We start from the raw sequence: 23,431 nt of genomic DNA on the forward strand, positions 1-23,431 counted from the left end.
AATTATTTATCTATGGTTGTAACTTTATTATAAGTTTGTATCATTTCGATAAGTCATTGATATGTTTGTTCATCTTTAAAACAATCTTTCAATTTTGTACACAATTTTCTAATTAATTATATTTGATCATCCTTTGAAAATCATATAAATTTTGAAATCAGCAAACAAAGCAATATCTTGTATAATGAAACAACTATAATTCCAGACTATTGAGAATATGTACCAGTTAAACATCAATATTATGTGTCCTAAACTAGATATCTGAATTAGAGAGAAGAGTATTATAGGATTTTACCTAAGGAAAGCTGAAAATGGATAGATGTTGCAAAGTGCGGGTCACTTATAATGATTTTGGAGTGCCAAAAATGCTACATATTTTGTAAATTTGATCTGCTTCACTTGGGAATTTTGGAATGCACTGGTATTTACTGGTCGTAAATGCAAAAAGAGTGTGATACAAATATTGGACTCACTTGGTGGCTCAATGGGGCGGAGTGACATCACTTGATAATTATATTTAATCATCCTTCGAAAATCATATAAATTTTGAAAGCAGCAAACAAAGCAAAATCTTGTATAACAAAACAGCTATAATTCAAAACTATTGAGAATATGTACCACTTAAACATCAATATTATATGTCCTAAACTAGATATCTGAATTAGAGAGAAGAGTATTAAAGGATTTTACTTGAGGAAACCGAAAATGGATAGATGCTGCAAGCTGGAGTCCTTATAATGATTTTGGAGTGCCAAAAATGCTACATTTTTTGTAAATTTGATCCGCTTCACTTAGGAATTTTAGAGTGCACTGGTATTTACTGGTCGTAAATGCAAAAAAACGTGTACAAATATTGGACTCACTTGGTGGCTCAATGGGGCGGAGTGACATCACTGTTATGGTAAATAACTTCTGATTTTGATTTGCTCTTTACATTGGGTTTGCCTCAATATCTAATACCTTTTGTCTCATATAAAAGTTGCGAGGGACTTGAGAAAGCATGTGAAAATTGCATCCCAAATGAAAGACTTTGACAAAGGTGACAGGTGGATGGATCTCGATGTCACAACATGGCCATTAGTAGAACAATTTCAAGAACTATGCAAACTGATGGGTATGTTGACCTCTCTTTTTTAGATGGATGGGCTTATACGTGTACCAATAGCGCATAGGTACAAAAAAAATTATGCATGTCGAAATGTTTATTTCCGTTGATTTTTCTATATTGATTACTAAATTGGTGCCTAATAATCTTGTAGCGCATCGTGCGGGTTATTCATGCTTAATTATATGAAATATTGGACATGTGATGTGTTGTCTGATCATTTCACTCAGGTGTGTTATTATTCTTGAGGATAACATTAGTAGCTGCTTACATTTTCAATAATTGGCTTAATGGGATATTTCTAAATATTATATTTTGCAGAAGGATATGAAATAATTTCGCCAAAAATTAATCGTTGTACTGGTGGAGTTGGAATTTAATGAGATAAAAGGAAAGCCAATATACTATAAACCTACCATGAACGAAATGTGTCTACTCCTGATTATGTGATTGTGGAGGGTCCGAAGAAACTAGACTTGAGCGATAAAGTCCACATCATACCCACAAACCCACGCAAGTTGGTTGACGAGCTTTCCAACACATCATGTCGATTCAAGGTCCCAAATTATTGGAGTAAGCGAGTATGCTAAAAAATAATATGATAATTGATACGTCTCCAACGTATCGATAATTTCTTGTGTTCCATGCCACATTATTGATGTTATCTACATGTTTTATGCACACTTTATGTCATATTTGTGCATTTTCTGGAACTAACCTATTAACAAGATGCCGAAGTGCCGATTGTCGTTTTCACTGTTGTTTTGGTTTCGAAATCCTAGTAAAGAAATATTCTCGGAATTGGACGAAATAAAAGCCCGAGAGGCCTATTTTCTCACGAAGCTTCCGAAGTCCGAAGGAGAGACGAAGAGGGCCACAGGGGCGCCAAACCCTAGGGCGGCGCGGCCCCCTTGGCCGCGCCGGCCTGTGGTGCTGGGCCCCTGTGCTGCCTCTCTGACCTGCCCTTCCGCCTACAAATAGCCTCCGTGACGAAACTCCCAGCATCGAGGAGCCACGATACGGAAAACATTATCGAGACGCCGTCGCCGCCGATCCCATCTCGGGGGATCTCGGAGATCGCCTCCGGCACCCTCGCCGGAGAGGGGATTCATCTCCTGGAGGACTCTACACCGCCATGGTCGCCTCCGGAGTGATGAGTGAGTAGTCTACCCCTCGGACTATGGGTCCATAGCAGTAGCTAGATGGTTGTCTTCTCCCCATTGTGCTATCATTGTCGGATCTTGTGAGCTGCCTATCATGATCAAGATCATCTATATGTAATTCTATATGTTGCGTTTGTTGGGATCCGATGAATAGAGAATACTTGTTATGTTGATTATCAAAGTTATGCTTATGTGTTGTTTATGATCTTGCATGCTCTCCGTTATTAGTAGATGCTCGGCCAAGTAGATGCTTTTAACTCCAAGAGGGAGTACTTATGCTCGATAGTGGGTTCATGCCTCGCATTGACACTGGGACAAGTGATGTAAAGTTCTAAGGTTGTGTTGTGCCTGTTGCCACTAGGGATAAAACATTGATGCTATGTCTAAGGATGTAGTTGTTGATTACATTACGCACCATACTTAATGCAATTGTCGTCTGCTTTGCAACTTAATACCGGAGGGGTTCGGATGATAACCTCGAAGGTGGACTTTTAGGCATAGATGCAGCTTGGATGGCGGTCTATGTACTTTGTCGTAATGCCCAATTAAATCTCACTATACTCATCATGATATGTATGTGCATTGTCATGCTCTCTTTATTTGTCAATTGCCCAACTGTAATTTGTTCACCCAACATGCTGTTCGTCTTATGGGAGAGACACCTCTAGTGAACTGTGGACCCCGGTCCAATTCTCTTTACTGAAATACAATCTACTGCAATACTTGTTTCTACTGTTTTCTCTGCAAAAAATCATATTCCACACAATACGGTTAATCCTTTGTTACAGCAAGCCGGTGAGATTGACAACCTCACTGTTTCGTTGGGGCAAAGTAGCTTGGTTGTGTTGTGCAGGTTCCACGTTGGCGCCGGAATCTGTGGTGTTGCGCCGCACTACATCTCGCCGCCATCAACCTTCAACGTGCTTCTTGGCTCCTCCTGGTTCGATAAACCTTGGTTTCTTTCTCGAGGGAAAACTTGCTGCTGTGCTCATCATACCTTCCTCTTGGGGTTGCCCAACGAACGTGTGAAATACACGCCATCAAGCATATTTTCCGGCGCCGTTGCCGGGGAGATCAAGACACGCTGCAAGGGGAGTCTCCACTTCTCAATCTCTTTACTTTGTTTTTGTCTTGCTTTATTTTATTTACTACTTTGTTTGCTGCACTAAATCAAAATACAAAAAAATTAGTTGCTAGTTTTACTTTATTTGCTATCTTGTTTGCTATATCGAAAACACAAAAAAATTAGTTTACTTGCATTTACTTTATCTAGTTTGCTTTATTTACTATCACTAAAATGAGTAATCCTGAAGTTGAAGTTCGTTCATTTAAGCAACAAGGGGGAGAATGTTTAAAAGATGCTTGGTATAGAATTAGTGATGCCCATAATAGGTGCACCAAGAAACACTCCACCACTATCCTACTCAGGAATTTTTATGTTGGTATCTCTAGTTGGAATAGATATGTTCTTGATTGTCTCGCGGGAGGTAACTTCCTAGGTGCTTCCGCTTTAGAAGCTAGTTGCATTATTGAGAGTTTATTTGGAACACCACACTGTTAATGAAACTAAAAGTGAAACCTCCCTTGAGGATGTTATGAAAAAATTGGAAACCATAGAGAAAAATTGCAGCATTGAAACTAAAATGGAAATATTACTGGATAATACTCGATAAACTTGATAAAATCCTAGGAGGAATTAATGAAAGAATTGCTACTCTAGAAACTTGTGCTATCCATGATAATCAAACCCATAGAATTGGTAAAATTGAAGAAGCTATGAGAAAATTGGGTTCAACTTTTTCTTCTCTTAAATTTAATGAGAAAGCTTATGTGGGTAAGGAGCAAAAATTCATGTATGTCTCTAAGGTGCCTAAACCAAAGAATTACTATAGGCCTAAAATTGATAAAACTCCCAACACCGCTGGTAATGATGTTGATGCTTCATCTCTCGATGTTACTTGATACACACTTTCATGCGCCTAGCTGAAAGGCGTTAAAGAAAGCGCTTATGGGAGACAACCCATGTTTTTACCTACAGTACTTTGTTTTTATTTTGTGTCTTGGAAGTTGTTTACTACTGTAGCAACCTCTCCTTATCTTAGTTTTGAGTTTTGTTGTGCCAAGTTAAGCCGTTGATAGAAAAGTAAGTACTAGATTTGGATTACTGCGCAGTTCCAGATTTCTTTGCTGTCACGAATCTGAGCCCACTGCCCTGCAGGAAGCTCAGAAAATTATGCCAATTTACGTGCATGATCCTCAGATATGTACGCAACTTTCATTCAATTTGAGCATTTTCATTTGAGCAAGTCTGGTGCCATTTTAAAATTCGTCAATACGAACTGTTCTGTTTTGACAGATTCTGCCTTTTATTTCGCATTGCCTCTTTCGCTATGTTGGATGAATTTCTTTGATCCACTAATGTCCAGTAGCATTATGCAATGTCCAGAAGTGTTAAGAATGATTGTGTCACCTCTGAATATGTCAATTTATATTGTGCACTAACCCTCTAATGAGTTGTTTCGAGTTTGGTGTGGAGGAAGTTTTCAAGGATCAAGAGAGGAGTATGATGCAACATGATCAAGGAGAGTGAAAAGCTCTAAGCTTGGGGATGCACCCGGTGGTTCACCCCTGCATATATCAAGAAGACTCAAGCGTCTAAGCTTGGGGATGCCCAAGGCATCCCCTTCTTCATCAACAAATTATCAGGTTCCTCCCCTGAAACTACATTTTTATTCGGCCACATCTTATGTGCTTTTTCTTGGAGCGTCGTTTTGTTTTAGTTTTTGTTTTGTTTGAATAAAATGGATCCTAGCATTCACTTTATGGGAGAGATACACACTCCGCTGTAGCATATGGACAAATATGTCCTTGGTTTCTACTCATAGTATTCATGGCGAAGTTTCTCCTTCGTTAAATTGTTATATGGTTGGAATTGGAAAATGATACATGTAGTAATTGCTATAAATGTTTTGGGTAATGTGATACTTGGCAATTGTTGTGCTCATGTTTAAGCTCTTGCATCATATGCTTTGCACCCATTAATGAAGAAATACATAGAGCATGCTAAAATTTGGTTTGCATATTTGGTTTCTCTAAGGTCTAGATAATTTCTAGTTTTGAGTTTGAACAACAAGGAAGACGGTATAGAGTATTATAATGCTTTCAATATGTCTTTTATGTGAGTTTTGCTGTACTAGTTCATCCTTGTGTTTGCCTCAAACAACCTTGCTAGCCTAAACCTTGTATCGAGAGGGAATACTTCTCATGCATCCAAAATACTTGAGCCAACCACTATGCCATTTGTGTCCACCATACCTACCTACTACATGGTATTTTCCAGCCATTCCAAAGTAAATTGCTTGAGTGCTACCTTTAAAATTCCATCATTCACCTTTGCAATATATAGCTCATGGGACAAATAGCTTAAAAACTATTGTGGTATTGAATATGTAATTATGCACTTTATCTCTTATCAAGTTGCTTGTTGTGCGATAACCATGTTTACTGGGGAACGCCATCAACTCGTTGTTGAATTTCATGTGAGTTGCTATGCTTTTTTAGAGTTGAATGGTTTGAGCATGCATATTGTGAGAGAAGAACATTGGGCCGCTAACTAAAGCCATGTTCCATGGTGGAAGTTTCAGTTTTGGACAAACATCCTCAAATCTCTAATGAGAAAAGAATTAATTGTTGTTGAATGCTTAAAGCATTAAAAGAGGAGTCCATTATCTCGTTGTCTATGTTGTCCCGGTATGGATGTCTAAGTTGAGAATAATCAAAAGCGAGAAATCCAAATGCGAGCTTTCTCCTTAGACCTTTGTACAGGCGGCATAGAGGTACCCCTTTGTGATACTTGGTTAAAGCATATGTATTGCGGTGATAATCCAGGTAGTCCAAGCTAATTAGGACAAGGTGCGAGCACTATTAGTACACTATGCATGAGGCTTGCAACTTATAAGATATAATTTACATGATGCATATGCTTTATTACTACCGTTGACAAAATTGTTTCATGTTTTCAAAATCAAAGCTCTAGCACAAATATAGCAATCGATGCTTTTCCTCTATGAGGACCATTCTTTTACTTTCAATGTTGAGTCAGTTCACCTATTTCTCTCCACCTCAAGAAGCAAACACTTGTGTGAACTGTGCATTGATTCTTACATACTTGCTTATTGCACTTATTATATTACTCTATGTTGACAATATCCATGAGATATACATGTTACAAGTTGAAAGCAACCGCTGAAACTTAATCTTCTTTTGTGTTGCTTCAATACCTTTACTTTGAATTATTGCTTTATGAGTTAACTCTTATGCAAGACTTATTGATGCTTGTCTTGAAATGCTATTCATGAAAAGTCTTTGCTTTATGATTCACTTGTTTACTCATGTCATACACATTGTTTTGATCGCTGCATTCTCTACATATGCTTTACAAATAGTATGATCAAGTTTATGATGGCATGTCACTCCAGAAATTATCTTTGTTATCGTTTTACCTGCCGGGACGAGCGGAACTAAGCTTGGGGATGCTGATACGTCTCCAACGTATCGATAATTTCTTGTGTTCCATGCCACATTATTGATGTTATCTACATGTTTTATGCACACTTTATGTCATATTTGTGCATTTTCTCGGAACTAACCTATTAACAAGATGCCGAAGTGCCGCTTCGTCGTTTTCTCGCTGTTTTTGGTTTCGGAAATCCTAGTAAAGAAATATTCTCGGAATTGGACGAAATAAAAGCCCGGAGGCCTATTTTCTCACGAAGCTTCCGGAAGTCCGAAGGAGAGACGAAGAGGGGCCACAGGGCGCCAAACCCTAGGGCGGCGCGGCCCCCCTTGGCCGCGCCGGCCTGTGGTGTGGCCCCCCGTGCCGCCTCTTGACCTGCCCTTCCGCCTACAAATAGCCTCCGTGACGAAACCCCCAGCACCGAGAGCCACGACACGGAAAACATTACTGAGACGCCGTCGCCGCCGATCCCATCTCGGGGGATCCTGGAGATCGCCTCCGGCACCCTGCCGGAGAGGGGATTCATCTCCCGGAGGACTCTACACCGCCATGGTCGCCTCCGGAGTGATGAGTGAGTAGTCTACCCCTGGACTATGGGTCCATAGCAGTAGCTAGATGGTTGTCTTCTCCCCATTGTGCTATCATTGTCGGATCTTGTGAGCTGCCTATCATGATCAAGATCATCTATATGTAATTCTATATGTTGCGTTTGTTGGGATCCGATGAATAGAGAATACTTGTTATGTTGATTATCAAAGTTATGCTTATGTGTTGTTTATGATCTTGCATGCTCTCCGTTATTAGTAGATGCTCTGGCCAAGTAGATGCTTTTAACTCCAAGAGGGAGTACTTATGCTCGATAGTGGGTTCATGCCTGCATTGACACCGGGACAGTGACAGAAAGTTCTAAGGTTGTGTTGTGCTGTTGCCACTAGGGATAAAACATTGATGCTATGTCTAAGGATGTAGTTGTTGATTACATTACGCACCATACTTAATGCAATTGTCTGTTGCTTTGCAACTTAATACCGGAGGGGGTTCGGATGATAACCTGAAGGTGGACTTTTTAGGCATAGATGCAGTTGGATGGCGGTCTATGTACTTTGTCGTAATGCCCAATTAAATCTCACTATACTCATCATGATATGTATGTGCATTGTCATGCTCTCTTTATTTGTCAATTGCCCAACCGTAATTTGTTCACCCAACATGCTGTTCGTCTTATGGGAGAGACACCTCTAGTGAACTGTGGACCCCGGTCCAATTCTCTTTACTGAAATACAATCTACTGCAATACTTGTTTCTACTGTTTTCTCTGCAAACAATCATATTCCACACAATACGGTTAATCCTTTGTTACAACAAGCCGGTGAGATTGACAACCTCACTGTTTCGTTGGGGCAAAGTAGCTTGGTTGTGTTGTGCAGGTTCCACGTTGGCGCCGGAATCTCTGGTGTTGCGCCGCACTACATCTCGCCGCCATCAACCTTCAACGTGCTTCTTGGCTCCTCCTGGTTCGATAAACCTTGGTTTCTTTCTGAGGGAAAACTTGCTGCTGTGCTCATCATACCTTCCTCTTGGGGTTGCCCAACGAACGTGTGAAATACACGCCATCAATAATATGCATTGCTATATTTTTATCACTTTTAACATTTTCCTCACATGCAGGAATGGGTGCGGAGCTCCAAACCGTATCCAATAAGTTTGAGTCTTAAGAAAATCCAAGACATACTTAGGATGGACCAACATATGGACAATGACTGCTTCAACTTTGGAATTCGTATAGTGGCGTGCGACGAGATCCTACAGATAGCAGAGACTGATGTGCACTATATGGATCTACGCTTTTATGTAAGTTACTACAATCTTGTCTTTTCATTGTTGTCACTATGTTTCTAAACAGTTTTTTTTCAGACAGCGATGGTGGATTTCCACACGAGGTAAAAAAATACCGAGTAAAACCAAATATACAGTCCTTGACAACATTGTTCAATAGCTGCCCTGGGATAGACTACAAAATCGCATCACACAAATTGGTAAATATATTCACTTATTATTCAACGGTGTCACATTACATGTGTTTCTAATAGTTGTCCTTTTGAAGGTTTTTCTTACTTATGCATCTATGGGCCACTTTAACTTGTTCTCTATCGATAAGCATGAATGTCTGTGTCTGTTATTGATCCTTGGTCTATGCCGCCATAAGATGAATTGATCTTACAAAGAATTCCAATCTACCTAACCGACGCACTTGCATTAGCACAATCTGGCTGGGATGCCGATATATTTTTCTGGCAACGCACGTCGCCAACTGGTATTCTGCAAAGTTTGTTGGTACGCTTGCTCAAGTACCATAAAAATGAAGCACTAGAAAATATTCCATACATTGTACGACATACTATAAGGAGCATCGAGGAGGACATTTTTTAATATAAAATAGTTAATTTGTGGAGTACTTATTTCATATTCAAACGATGTTAAATATATGGTTGTCAAATATATTTTAGACAGGTTATAATCTTATTAGTTTTTCTGAATATCTTATGGTTTTGATACACGTGATTTTTTAGAAGTATTGTATTGATGAATTGTGAGAAAAAAAGAGAAGCCGTAGCAACGCACGGGCATTCAACTAGTAAAGGTAAAAAAAGGGTTTGCCTTTCCTTTATTTAGGGATGATCTTATAGTATAATCTCTCTTACCATAAATTTATAATTGTTTGGTTATTAAAGATAAGACTTAAAAGATAACCCATTGTATACATCATATTTGTTTATCTTTACTATTATATTGCAGTTGGTCGTACGTCATACAACGCGTTTGGTGAAGGAGATTTGGAGCATCCGGGCCATTCGATCTAATCTAACGTCTCCGCTTAAAATCCATCCATCCAATTCATTTTCTCCTTCGTCCAATTACATGGTAAGTCGCCTCTGCTTTCCTTTGTTAGCTCAATCACGTAACGATTACGGTATCAATCACTATAAGCACAGCTGGTCAAGCAACCGAGATTTTATATGGGTAGGAAGAAAAAAATCAAGCAACTACCACTATCCCGTTCAACTTGCGCTAGAGGCCGGGCCCCTCCCAGCTCATTAAGGCTCAATAAAACAAATCAAATCTGGTTGGTTTCCAAAAGCTAGGGAACCAAATCTTTCCTTTCCTTGTGATCATCCGTGTCATAACTTGGTTACCTTGTAAAAATTGGCATGCACGTCCACCTCCATGTCTCTGTCTCTGACCCTCGCGGCGATTCATAGGTGGTCGGACCTACCACGAGTCCACGATCATGATTGTAGCTGGCGGGCGAGAGGGAGGATCGTATGAGCCCTATCTCATCTATACTCTCGCGTCAGCGGCGGCTAAAAGTTCACCATGCATGGAACGAGGATGGTCATCCTCGACGCCGCGAGCACGAGCCCATTCGACCGGCAGGTGTCCATACGATACCTCGGCGTGCGCGGACGCTAGGAGATCCTCAGTGTGCACAAGTGTGGTGGCCATGCACACGCCTGGCGGCCAGGGTTCAGAATCGCCTACATCGCCAACCTCATGAACGAGGCGCCATTCTGGCTGGCCGCCGTGGTAAGAGTCGCATCTCCGTCAAGGAGATTGGCGACTCCATCGATCGCATCATCACCGGCCTCGGGTAGCAGCATGATCGTCGGCAAGCACAAGATGCGAGTCTCCTTCCATGACATCGACATCTCTTCAAAAACGAGGCCACCATACTGGCCGGTCGTGGTAGCAAGGATTGCATCTTCATCAAGGAGATGGACAACACCATCGATCACAACGTCGGAGGCCTCGACGGTACTTGCATGATGGACGACATGAGCAAGATGTCAGTCGCCGTCTGTGCTTAGCGCCCCCCGCGCACATACCTGATACCTCATCTCGCTTCACACGATTACTTTACTGTAAATTCGTGTCATTTGTACTGAAGACTCAACGATTAATTCTTGCAGGACATTGACGTCGGGGCACGACGTAGTGCAGAAATGACGCTGATCCCGCGGAGTCAGGAACGAGGTTTGACGTGGTTCCTGGCTTCTTGTCTGGCGATGATCCGACGCTTGTGTCCAAAGCGGCAAACCTTCGTGAGGAATGTCGCGGGTTTGGTCGCCGGCTCACCGCACTCCGGAGGAGGGGATCTTTGGCGAGCTGGAGCGTGGAGGTGACCACGGGCGCAGAAAGGGATCTGCAGCAGGTGATGCAGATGGCACTGCAACCATGTTCGGCATGTCTGAGATCGGGCCGTGGGCGCTGAGGGACCAGGCAACACAGATGTTGGCCAAGAAGCTCGCCGCCGACACGACAGTGATCGAAGGCCATCGTAGGTCACCAAGGCTGACTTCAGGTTGCAGATGCTCACAGAGAAGGATACACTCACCGACGACAAGTTTAGTACGATCTTGTCAAAGCAAGTCGACATTGGCAAATGGCAAGTAGCAGCGGGACAGGGCGGCAAGGACATGCATGGTTATGGCTTGAAACTTCAGAAATTACAGTACCAGAATTGAGTACGTGCTGATGGTTCACCTACATGCTCGTTTTCCTCCAAAAAATGGGCTTTGCTTCAAGGTAACCAGTGCAGGAATATTTTATTACCATAATAAAACATTAGTCCATGTTATGAAGCTGACTTAATCATTTACTTGCAGGGATGCAGCCATCGTGATGTTTTTTTTGGCCAGGTTGAAGACAGGCTGATGACAATAGTCGCAGGTGACTATATCTTCCTCTCTCGTAGGTTTTTTGTTGTTGGTGATGCTTGCCCTGGTCCTACTCTGCCAATTAGGAGGGTATTTATCTTCTTGACAAAGTTTGGGAAATCATGTACCTGTGTGGTGCTAGAGCAATCCAAGAAATAGTACTGTCCGAGAACGAACCTGTGGTTGGATTGTTAGGACGGCAGTGGTACCTCAGCCCATCAGAGTTTAAATTTCAGATTTAACACTTTGGTGTCTCATAAAGGCGAAATATTCTTCAGTGGGAGACGACGTTTCCGTCGATAGTGAGGTACCTGTGGTAACTTCGTTAATCTTAAGACCCGCCGAATCAGTTCTTTGACGCAGTCTCTTGGAGGTGCTCATAGGGGTAGGGTGTGTGTGTGCTTGCGTTCATAGGGGTAGGGTGTGTGTGTGCTTGCGTTCATAGGAGTGAGTGTGTGCATTTATGTGTGTGCGTCTTTGATTGTACTGTGTTTCGCAAAAAAAAAGTGTGGTCTCATATAGTATCACATTAATCTTGATCACTACTAGCTGATGGTGATCTCGGTGTCGACAATATATTACCGTGTCCTTCCTTTTGTACATGGATCATGTGCAATTCATTATTGAGTTATCAATTCATAGTTTTGATAAATTCTCGATTTCATCATTGAAGTGCACTAACACAGAAGCTATTGGCTACCAAATGTTTTTTTTGCAGTTGGAATTAAAAGTCTTGTCATATTAAAAGGTTAGCTCATAATACTCACCATTGTAGATATTAAATTATTTTTACTTTACAATCTCGGTAGATTTTTATTTAATAGCCACTAAATGTGCATAGTAAGTTATAATCTTCACCCATATACTGGTTTTGAAAGTATTAGGTTAGCAAAACTACAAGAGCTTGATTTCCACAAGTGGGAGTTATAGTCAGTAGCTTTTTTTTGGCATGCAAATTCATATGATCACATAAACCAATTCTTACTTATCTATTTAAGATAACATGATGGGTCATATGTTGAAGATAGTTGTTATAACTATTTGCACCATTTAAGATATTTTAATTGAACTCCAACTCTCATGCTATGCTTTATAAAAAGCAAAAGTAGAGTAAAATAGAGCTCCTTTCAGCCTTACCAACCCTGCCTTTGGAAAATCGCTAGATATTTCACGACTCAGGGGCTGGGTGGAAGGCCCGCAACAATTACCGTTGTCAAAAGTGGGATGATGGTTGTTGCAATATCTTCGAATTCCCAGGCTATGGAAAAACTACGGTGTGATTCTCCAGTTTGAGAAAACATTACCGCATGCAATCTTTCTGAAATTGTGGGCTATGGAAATGAATACGATGGTTCACCAGATTTGGAGAAAGCACTGGCGGATAGCAAAGAGTGGCACGTGGTTGGAGTGGGGTGAAGAGAGAGAAAATAATAGCGAGAATGTCTATAATTTGAGCAGCTCAAATTGCATACTCTTCCTTTTAGGATAGATGGTGTTGCCATCAAAATATTGAGTATAAGATTTATTCGCATATCCTCCACATCATCGAAGTTTTCATGTGCACTACATTATATGTGAAAGTTTAATTAAAGAGCCGTAGCAACGCACGGGCATTCAACTAGTTATATCTAATTTATGTGGCGTGGTTAAGATAAGATGGTTTATTAACCATTGTACATGCCCTAAATTCTAACTTTATATATCACCAATAGCGAGCCCAACTTAATGTGTCAAGTGGGATACCACCAAAATCTCACTTACAGTTTATTTTTTGATTTCTAGTTCAAAAATTCGCTCTTGTTGATAGTCCATTTTGTGAATTTTAGTTTAAAATTTGCCCAAATAAACTATGGTTTGAGATTAAATAAACATGAAGAGTTGCTCGATAAAAAATGTCCAATGCCTAATTGCAAATGTGTGTGATTTCAGAATAATTCAGGTGACTCTGGATCCTCTTTCAAAATGTTTTGGACCCTATTTAGAATGCTTTGTTCTGTATATCGTCCGACTAATAATTAACTAATATTCACTTAGTTTGATAGATTTGATTATACTATCCTAATAAAAGCAAACATGGCAGAATCTCAGTCAAATTTACAAATTTATTCACACATGTCTATAGAATTTTTCTCATTGTTGTAGCAATTTCTTTATGTAGCCAGTGGAAAAAACATAGGGTATGTTTTGCGTGTTCAGACGAGTATTACTTCTTGCATGGATCTCAACGTCGTATCATCGTTTTTGGCACCGCTTGAGAACTAAGTAATTCACAGTTGGAGAGTTAGCAAAACCTTAAAAATAAAACACATCAGTGTAACTTTTACTTTCACCTTCACTACTATCCAAGTTTTTTTTAATACAAAATACAACTATCCAAGTTACCTAAAGAATTACGTTAGCTTACTTTAGACGTACTAATTACAGTGAGAAGGTAGACCTATTCTCTCAAAATGACGTTAGGCGCCACATGTTATATTTCCTCTCAAATTGAACCGCTAAACACACACCATTGATCTTTGCTCGCGATTCTTGTCGGTTACGTTCTAGTTTGGCGTCATCGACTATGACGACGGCCACTATGCAGCTGAATTGACAGGAAACTACAACGACGACGCTCGATCTCTCTGTTGTTTAGCTTGTACCAGTGACCTTGCAAATGCAGAGGAAGACTGGGGAATTAATCACCCCACGCACAAGTCATCCGCAAGTCAAGTCGGCTATTGATATTTGATACCAACTAGGAGAAGACACAAAAAAGTAGCACTATCATATTACTCCTGGCGAGTTGCCGCGAACTTCCACACGTACTCCATGTCTCCATCTCCATCTTCGCTCCTTGCCGGAACTCACTATATATATGCACTCGCTCATCCATGGATGCGTCAACACAATAACGTTCACCCAAAGCCACGACCTGTTTTGCAAAAGGCTTTAATTAACCATCTGTTTAGTTCACAAAGCCTTGTCTAGCAAGCAATGTGGGGAGCTGCGCTCTGCCAAGACGGTCTGGTCATGTCGGTGTCATCTCTCCTGATCGCGTTCGTGTTCCAGCCCCTGGCCAAGAACGCCATTCTCACTGGCCGTAGCATCCTCGACCTCCTCGGACGCAACGGCGACGCCAGCGTCGTCCCTGACGCCCCACGGTCGCATTGCAAGCAGTGCGCCGCGAGGTATGGCCGGGACGGGGACTGCGGGCGCCTGTCCGGCTCTGACGCCGCGGCGGTCACCGCGAGCATCGGCATGCCGCTGTCGTCGTCGACGTCGGTGTGCGGCGTCTGCGAGGCGATGGGGGTGGTGGAGGAGGTGGCGTGGGGCAGCAAGGAGGCCGCGGAGGCTGAGCTGCGGGAGGCGTTCGGGGTGTTCGACCGGGACGGAGACGGGTACGTGAGCGCGGCGGAGCTGTGGGGCGTGCTGCGGAGGCTCGGCATGGCCGAGGGCGCCAGGTACGAGGACTGCGCCGCCATGGTTGCCGCCGCGGCCGCACGGCACGGCGACGCCGGCGGCGACAGGGTCGGGTTCCGCGAGTTCAGGGCCATGATGGAACACGCGGTTTAGTATTAAGAGGAACGAGTACGTGGTCAGTGGTTGCGTATACGTGCGTAGCAAACATCGGGCGCCGTACGTTTGATTGTTTTCAGTTATGTTCATACTTCAGTGTTGGTGTAGCTTAATTTGGGTCGTTCGATCAGCAGCTAGCTAGACTCAATATGTTTCATTAGTGTTGAATAAATAAGATGTGAATTATTACAAGCTTCCAATTGATTTGTGAACTGGAAATGCACCGCTCAAATCTATACCCTGACCCAACGTCGTCACGTCGTATGATCATACAGACCTGAGCGTCGAACTGTTGTTGTTGCAGCACAGGTCTCATCGAATGCTTTTCCTTAGCAGAAAGGGCACTCGGTCAGGTACCAATGACTTGGCGTGCAATCCTCGTATAATGCTTAGTTACATGTGTGAATTGGCAGAACAAAATGTCGACTGCAGAGTAGATTAATTCTGCTAAATCGATGCGACCATGGCAACGATGGAAAGAAACTCTCACGAAACTTACAAGGGCAACCGGCCGGCGGACGGGGAGATGTTAAATCTGAATCATGGTCTGGCGCAGGCTAATCCTAATTTGCAGGCAAGGGAGCAAACAGCATATCCTCCTTGCCACGCAAATGTACGTGGTCGGTCCTGTCGGCAGCCTACGCGCGGATACGTGCATCGGCACCAAAATGTACCTGGCGCCGACCACTGGTGTGTTTACCAGGTTGTCGGCTGTCGTTATGCACGCCTCGTCAGCAGCTTGCTTAGTGTGGGCCGGACATGCTTAATTGTACAATTGTATTATCAGAAAGATTGTCTTTTTTTAGATCAATCAGAAAGATTGTCGTCGTATTACTGATCCTGCCACCCCAAATCCTTCATCCACGAAATATAAAAATGTGTACGGTAAAACATTGGTAAACGGAGCTTACTGCAACAAAATATTTTACTGTACTATTTTGGACAAGGTGAGCGTCTTTTCAATTTTTTCGTAGCGGAAATAACAAGACATATTACCTCATTAAAAAATATGTCTTATTTTTTTTCTACTACTAAGATGTATCTAGGTACATTTGTATCTAGATAAAACTAAGACATTTATTTTTAAACGGACGTAGTACAAAGCAAGAGGATGGGAACACGAGAAGTTGATGCACCGAAGAAACGAACCATGGAGAAACAAGTCATGACTATTGAAATTTGTAGCGTTGGCAATGGAGCAGTCTTGGTTCGGCCCCCTCTGTCGCTCTCGCGAGGGCGGCTCAGGAGACGACTGAAATCCTTGCCACTGACACCTCTCCTCTCTCGTCATTGTTTGAGGACGTCGCCGCCACCCTCCCTCCTCCCCCCTCACCATCGCTGGAGGATGTCGCCGCCACCCCTCTCCCTCCTCATACACTCTCGCCTTTTGGAGGACGTCATTGGGCGAAGCTCGCTTGGTACGACAGTGACGGTGGGGCTACCCAGTTGCGGTTCTTCGCGCCGGGCCGCTTGCGGACTCCTCGTGCAACCATGGTTGACGACGTCGAGGTCCTTCACACCTCCAGATCTGACGCTAGTCGATCTCGGCTACACCATTCCGCCTTGTCCTATGTTGTCGGTTGGAGCTGGACTATGCGGGCGGGCTAGGAGTGGCGTCGGCGGTTGGGTGCTAGTGCTAGGGATCTCCTGGAGGTTGTTGGACGGCTCTACTAGACGGTGGCGTGTGGGTTTTCTCGGTGGCTGGTGGCTAGCCGGGGCGGTCCCCTTTCTTCCCTCTCGGCTCGCTCTTGAGAGAGAGAGAGTTGGAGGTGTGGTACTAGGGTTCTTGGATTTGGTGCTTGCGAGGGAGGGGGGTCATGACTCTTGGAATGAGCTTGGTGGCCGGCATGGTGGAGGGTCTGGTCCTAGACTGTAAGAGTTGATGGGCCTGCTCCACGAGCGTCTTAGCCCACTAGCCTAGCCCAATCAGAGACCAACACGGATTTTCGTCATGCCTTGGGTCATCTCCACAAAAAACTAGTCTGTTAGTGGGGGCACCCTCAGCCTTATAAGTCGCTCCCGGATTCCACCCAAAACCGATGTGGGACTAAGCCCAACATGCACCACCTGTGCCAGATTGGATGACTGTCAGGGCATTCCGTCTCGAGACCGCTTTCGCTGAGGACGGCCGATTGTCAGTGCAATGCGGAGGCGTTGGCGGTAGGATTGTATCGACTTCCTCTTTAGGTCTTGACATGCTAGGAATAATGAGTTAGATGGTGTGTTTGTGAAAGCACCGCAAGGCTTCAGACATTGTCGGCAACAACGACGTACACGAATGCCGCTCACCTGCTTGGAGGCTTCTCATAGGCACTTTCGATGCTCATCTGATTATTGATTGTCTTCTCACAGGCATTTATGATGCTCTTAATTATGACTTGTGTCATCTCCGAGTTCCTCCTTGACCTCCATATTCATCGATGATTTTCTCCAAGTTGGCTCAACTTATTATAAACAGTTTTCTTGTGTGACCAGTCATGGGCCTAGGGGGTAGTCGGAGTTAGTGCCCTACCACGAGGGGGGGGGTTATGGTGTTTCCACTAGCCGGTTGACAACTTGGTTGCTATGGCAAAGACATAGGTGTTCATTGGTGCGAGTGTTGGAGCTTCCGCGAAAGTTGTGCATGGCTCTATCCTATGCCGACAATGAGGATGCTTACGAGCGTTGTTTCCTTATCTCAAGGCATTGTCATGAGGTTCCCCTCTTTGAACCTGGAGTTTGGTTTGCTCACTAGTGCAACTAGTTCGTGTCCGGGTGTTGGTGCTTGCCAAGAAGTTCGAGAGGTGCTAGCCTGATTTGGTGCATTTCGTCGGTGTGGCTTCTATGATACTTGGCGGTGTTTATTTGAAGACTTGAGCTTCTTGCATAGAACTATTAGGTAGGAACTTAGCCCTCTTTCGCTTGCTCTCTTTCTGATATTTGCCTTTAGCTTTTCACATCCGGGCTTGTATCTCTAGCTAGTCTTCCAAGTTTTATATTTTTTGTGTTGTTCCGTGACCGTGTTGTTGTAATCATGGCAGGTAGATAATTTCGTTAATTTAAAGTTGGGCTCAATACCCGAAGTCTATGCTATGGTAGCACCACATATCGTAAAAAATAAGTCAGAATGGACCTCATGATCCGGTTCATAAATATTTCCTTGTTTCCAAAATGAAACGTGTCTAAATACATCTAAGACAAAGTTAAGTCTCCTATTTTGGATGAAAGTAGTAACTGAAATGAAGCTTCTCACATGCAATACCTCCCTCTTTTTTCAGGGGATAATATCTGTCAGTCTCCTTTTCGCTTCATTTTTGGCGAATAATTAGCAGTTTAGTTTCTTCGGCGTGGGAAACACATTGGCTTTATTTTCCAAGAGAAAATTAAAGCTACAAAATGCTTTTTCTCAAAAAAAATCGTAGGGTCTCCGATAGAGCTGCTCTGTATCGCCAACAACCAGGCCGAAGAGCCCACTAGGCCCATCGAATACCAGAGGGCCAAATACCTCTCAAGCCGTACCGGCTCAATAGCTAGGCAGATCGTCAATCCTCCCAACCGGGCCTGGACGGCCCTGATCCACTACAAGGACCATATAAAAGAACCAGGACCGCCGCCCGGCGAAAACCCTAGCGCACGAGGCGGTGTAGGCGGCAGCTCGCGCGCGCTCCCATTCCCCGCCGCAGCCGGAGCCCGCCGCTTCCAGTTCAAGGTGAGAGCTCCTGTCCCCCGATCCCTTTACCTAAGCCATGCCTCGATTTGCTTCTGGATTGCGCCAGTATCTGTGCACTGCCGCATTGTTTATGGTTTACTCTTTTTTTTTGTGAATTATGGTTACTTCGTTGTCATCAAATTCAACCGTGCAAAACCTTCTTCGTCCATCTGAGGACGCCCTCTTCGCGTAGTGGTTTATCCATGCCGTCTGAATACACCAGTTGAAATTCTGCAGTCGTGGCTGCGACTTACTTCAGTTATGATGTGGTGCTTGCCAGTTTAGATCCGGATGCAGTTCAGAAGACAAATTCCACATGTAGTTGTGCATGAGAATTTTGTTTCCATGTGCCCTGCTCTGTACGTTGTTCTCAGGAGTTGCTGTTGTTGTTCACAACATCGGATGATGCACTGTATTCTGTACTAGTCTGTTAATCTATTTGAGGCCTTGTGGTGAGGCTGCACATTCGAAGCGGTGTTATTTGAGGGCAATGCTTGGCATTGATTGATGCGGACTGGTATAGCGATATTAGAGGCATCACTTGAAGAACCACTTGAAATGCTGTAGTTGTTGGCGTGATTTTTATTACAGTTATGATTTGTGTTGCTTGCCAAGTTCCTTGGAGTTGTTGGTGTGGTTTTCTTCAGATTATGTTTCCATGTACCCTGCTATGCACATTGTACCTAGTAGTTGTTCCTGTTATTGTTCAGCATTTCTGATGATGCAATGTAGTTCAGTTTAGTTTGGTAATCTATTCGCAATGCCTTGCACAACCTGCGACAAGGCTTTGTCTTTGAAGCAGTGTTTATCGGAGGGCAATGCATCTTGATATTGATTGATATTGTCGATGCTGATAGCTATACATGTTGTTTCTAGGTGAAGCTCTAAAGGTTTGTCAGGGCGGAGAAGATGGTTCTCAAGTACGTTACTTTCTTTTTATAAGCTTTGCCACGTTTAAAAATCTGATGTTGTGCCGAATTCGAATATATGTAACATTGCCTCTGACAATCTTATTATTTTGTCTGTCCTGTTTCTACAGGACAGAGCTCTGCCGTTTCAGCGGTACCAAGATATACCCGGGAAAGGGTATCAGATTCATCCGTTCAGACTCTCAAGTAATCTTTTAGGGCCCCCTGTCATAATTGTGCATTGTATTGAAATGAGTGGAAACACAATAAAATTGTTTGGCTTGTTCTTTGCCGCACCCAAAATCAGGTCTTCCTTTTCTTCAACTCCAAGTGCAAGCGCTACCACCACAACCGTCTCAAGCCTGCTAAGCTTACATGGACTGCCATGTTCAGGAAGCAGCACAAGAAGGTACATGCACTTATGCCTGTTCTCTTTAATGATATATATATGCTGATTCAGCTTATCTCTCTCGCTATCTTGATATCCTGCTAGTGTGCTCTACCTAATTTTTGGGAGTGTAAGTGATGCCGTCAACTGGTAGTCATTCGGTATGCTTTACCATTTTCCCTGATAAATGGTATTACTTGTCAATTGTTAGTAGTAGTTCAGCAAAGTGGCCTGTTCAATTAATACTGGGGACTTGAATGATCTGTTGACAGCATGAAGGATATAGTACTTGAATAGTGCAAAACCATTTTACATTATTAACCTTTTTTCTACCCTGTTTTCTTACATTTTCTTACCAATGATTTTTTTTTGATGTTTATTATGAGCAAACCTCTATCTGTCTGTAAGGCATCTAAAGCTTGTGCTTATCAGTTATTTTCTGGGTGTGGCTGTAGGATATCCATGCTGAGGCTGCCAAGAAGAGGCGCCGCACCACCAAGAAGCCGTACTCCAGGTCTATCGTCGGTGCTTCCCTTGATGTCATCCAGAAGAAGAGAGCTGAAAAGCCTGAGGTCCGTGATGCTGCCAGGGAAGCTGCTCTTCGGTAATTCTTCCTCCATTGATTTCAACCTTTGCTTCTTTGTTTTGTTGAGACCCATCATACAAAGTCCAGTCTGTCCTGCCATCCTACTCTGTTGCATTTGTATAGTAAATTATTTTATATTTGTTCTAGTCAAATTTTTTTTGAGTCGCAACTCAAAAGTGAGTCGCTGTATATTCGCAAGTTGCTGTTATTTTGATTAAAACGACTCATTGACTGTTACGGCAACTATACAGCGACTCAAAAAACCATGGATCTAATCCTGTTGCTGAACTGTGTGCCTATGTGGTGGTTTTAGCATTGTAACCTTCTAATGAGCCAACTATTATTTGTTTCTTACAGTACATTTATGGTGTAACTGATCGTAGTTATGCCTTAGAGATGATGGCTTATATTTGTTCTGAGAAGCCATTTTGTAGAGCATGAGTCTGTCCATTGAGAAACATGCACATAACGTGTTCTACTTTTTTTGTTCCCATTTATCCAGTTTACCATATCAGAGGGCAGTCTTTTTATCTCGTTTTTCTTTCTGATTATCTATGAGGCACTTACAAAGTTACAATGGTAACCGCTTTCTAACAGTGAGATCAAGGAGCGCATCAAGAAGACCAAGGACGAGAAGAGAGCAAAGAAGGTGGAGGTGACGAAATCGCAGAAGACTGCTGGTAGAGGCAACGCCCCCAAGCCTGGAAAGGCCCCCAAGCTCGGTGGCGGTGGCGGCAAGCGCTAAGCAGGCCACCGCTGCTTTTCAACCGCTGATCAACCTGAGTTCTAAACTAGTTACATGATGCTTTAGCGCCTATCTTTAGAATGTATTTTTGTGGCTCAAACCTGTTGTTGGTATGCCGTGTATGGGTGCACAGACTTATGGTTCATCAATGTGAAGATTGTTCTCTTTTATCTGGTTGCTGTTTTTTGCACCCACCTTGTTGATGTTTGTTTGTGCATTTTCTTTGCTATTTTGCACGTAATCAACAGTAGCCGTCGACTAGCTCTTGTAGGTATTAGGTGTTAACAATTTGCAAACTATGGTTGGAAATTAAAGAAACAAGTATAAAAAAAGATTAAACTCTTATCAAAGTATTCAGCAATTTTAGGAAAATATAGGTGACTCTAGACCCTCTTTCAAAATGTAGTCCCCTCCCCCCAAGCCAATTTTTCTTGAACGGGCGTTTCCCTGTATTGATTGTCTCATAATTAGGTTATTTCTTATTGAGTTAATAACACCACACATATGTGTGATGTGCAAATTCATAAACAAACTTGTAAACCGTGTTAAATTGGTAGATTTTAGTTTTTCTAATGTCGCATGTGACCCATTTAGATTTTCAATATTATTATTATACAAAATTTATGTTCTAAATATTGTTTAAATTTTCATTAAAATTAATAGTTAAATCATCAAAATAGATGTGACCAGTTGAGACATGGGAACAAAAACTTAGTTCCTTTCTTAATCCTTACTAGTTGAGTGCCCGTGCGTTGCCACGGCCACTGTAGTTTTGTTCTTCATTGCTTATTAAATTTGAAAACCCAAGTGTACGGAAAATATAACAATGTAGTGTTATGAAAATAAAACAATGTTGTATTTCTTCATACTTTCAGCTTTATGAACACACCATAACTATGTCACTAATGTGTGAGAAGTGCAGTAAACAAAATCCATGTCCGAGAGAGGTAGTTTATTTGAAGGAGGATGTACCACCACCACTGCATTATATCCTGCCAAAAGCTAATAGTACATAACGCACATAAAATCAGTTAGTTCAATCTCTCAAAATACAGATCAATCCATAAAGTAAAACATTCAAATATATACATATTCTTTAAGAAGACCAATTTTGATAATTCCTTCAGGATTTTTAACATCTGGCATCATTGTTAAAAGCATACCTGTTGTTTACCTTCTTAAGCCTATAGTTGTTGCTGAGACGCTTGGGGAGAGGTTTTCTTTTAGTTTTTCAAAAGTTAGCTGATGTCATATATCTTGTGCTCAGCTCCTCTTCTTCTGGGAGCTGCCCCTATTATGATATACATCTCTTCTTAATAAAGTGTTCTTCAACTGAATTGAGAATACAAAAGAATATGGTGCCAAATCCAGAGGTTTTTCGATGTAAAAATGTCAATATCAAAATTTGTCAGCCTAAAGACAAAATAAAATCTCTGTATCTTTCTATCTAGTAAACTGCTGCGATAAGGAATTGATATCAGTTATAAAGCTTCGTTACCTAACAATAAACAAATGTAACCAGTGCTCCTAGTAGGAAAGTACAAATTTCTCATCTTCATTTTCCCTCGGTGAAGCTTCAGTAGACTCATGCAAATAATAATTGTGTAATTGTTGTTTTGTATTGAGTACATTCTTTTGTTTTGTAGCTTCTTTAGGTGTCACTTTGGGGCGTAGTAAGTTCCATGCAGTTGATCTTTTCATTGTTATATATTAACAAATAGCATACACCAGTTGACAGCAATGGTAATTTTGTATGCTCCAAACAGTTCATGTTATAGCGTCAATATAGAGCAAGGGACAAGTGAGTTGTATTTTTAAGGTATTTTGGTATATGTAAATACAGAGTTGCTGCCATCAACGAATTCATGTTATAGCTCTTTATAGAGCTGGCCCCGAGCAGATCCTTCTCCATTATATGCCTCAGCGCCACCATCCCTTCCATCCAATAATATTTCGAATTTCCTAAGAATATCCTGTTTATGGAATTCATTTGTACCTTAATTCAAATCCAACAAGAGCAACTTTATGGCAACTTTCTGGTCTTTCATCAGCTTTCCCT

General features: G+C 42.3%; 2 protein-coding genes across 2 annotated transcripts; both read left to right on the forward strand.

Annotated features, from left to right (window-relative positions):
* Nucleotides 1–14,475: 14,475 nt before the first annotated feature.
* On the forward strand, nucleotides 14,476–15,054 carry LOC124697813 (probable calcium-binding protein CML21). The gene has a single exon (XM_047230351.1). The coding sequence runs from the start codon at nucleotides 14,476–14,478 to the stop codon at nucleotides 15,052–15,054; it is 579 nt and encodes a 192-aa protein (XP_047086307.1).
* Nucleotides 15,055–18,702: 3,648 nt separating this feature from the next.
* On the forward strand, nucleotides 18,703–21,549 carry LOC124700997 (60S ribosomal protein L24-like). Its single transcript, XM_047233060.1, has 6 exons — nucleotides 18,703–18,745; nucleotides 19,622–19,665; nucleotides 19,785–19,860; nucleotides 19,961–20,062; nucleotides 20,497–20,645; nucleotides 21,225–21,549. The coding sequence occupies exons 2-6, from the start codon at nucleotides 19,655–19,657 to the stop codon at nucleotides 21,370–21,372; spliced, it is 486 nt and encodes a 161-aa protein (XP_047089016.1). The 5' UTR covers nucleotides 18,703–18,745; nucleotides 19,622–19,654; the 3' UTR covers nucleotides 21,373–21,549.
* The last annotated feature ends 1,882 nt before the right edge of the window (nucleotides 21,550–23,431 follow it).

Source organism: Lolium rigidum, chromosome 3, assembly GCF_022539505.1.
Source record: "Lolium rigidum isolate FL_2022 chromosome 3, APGP_CSIRO_Lrig_0.1, whole genome shotgun sequence".
NCBI classification, from domain to species: domain Eukaryota; kingdom Viridiplantae; phylum Streptophyta; class Magnoliopsida; order Poales; family Poaceae; genus Lolium; species Lolium rigidum.

Coding starts and splice junctions, on each gene's coding strand:
- LOC124697813 (XM_047230351.1), top strand. CDS start 14,476: ATGTGGGGAGCTGCGCTCTGCCAAGACGGTCTGGTCATGTCGGTGTCA.
- LOC124700997 (XM_047233060.1), top strand. Junction 19,861..19,960: donor TCATCCGTTCAGACTCTCAA/GTAATCTTTTAG, acceptor ACCCAAAATCAG/GTCTTCCTTTTCTTCAACTC. Junction 20,063..20,496: donor TCAGGAAGCAGCACAAGAAG/GTACATGCACTT, acceptor GTGTGGCTGTAG/GATATCCATGCTGAGGCTGC.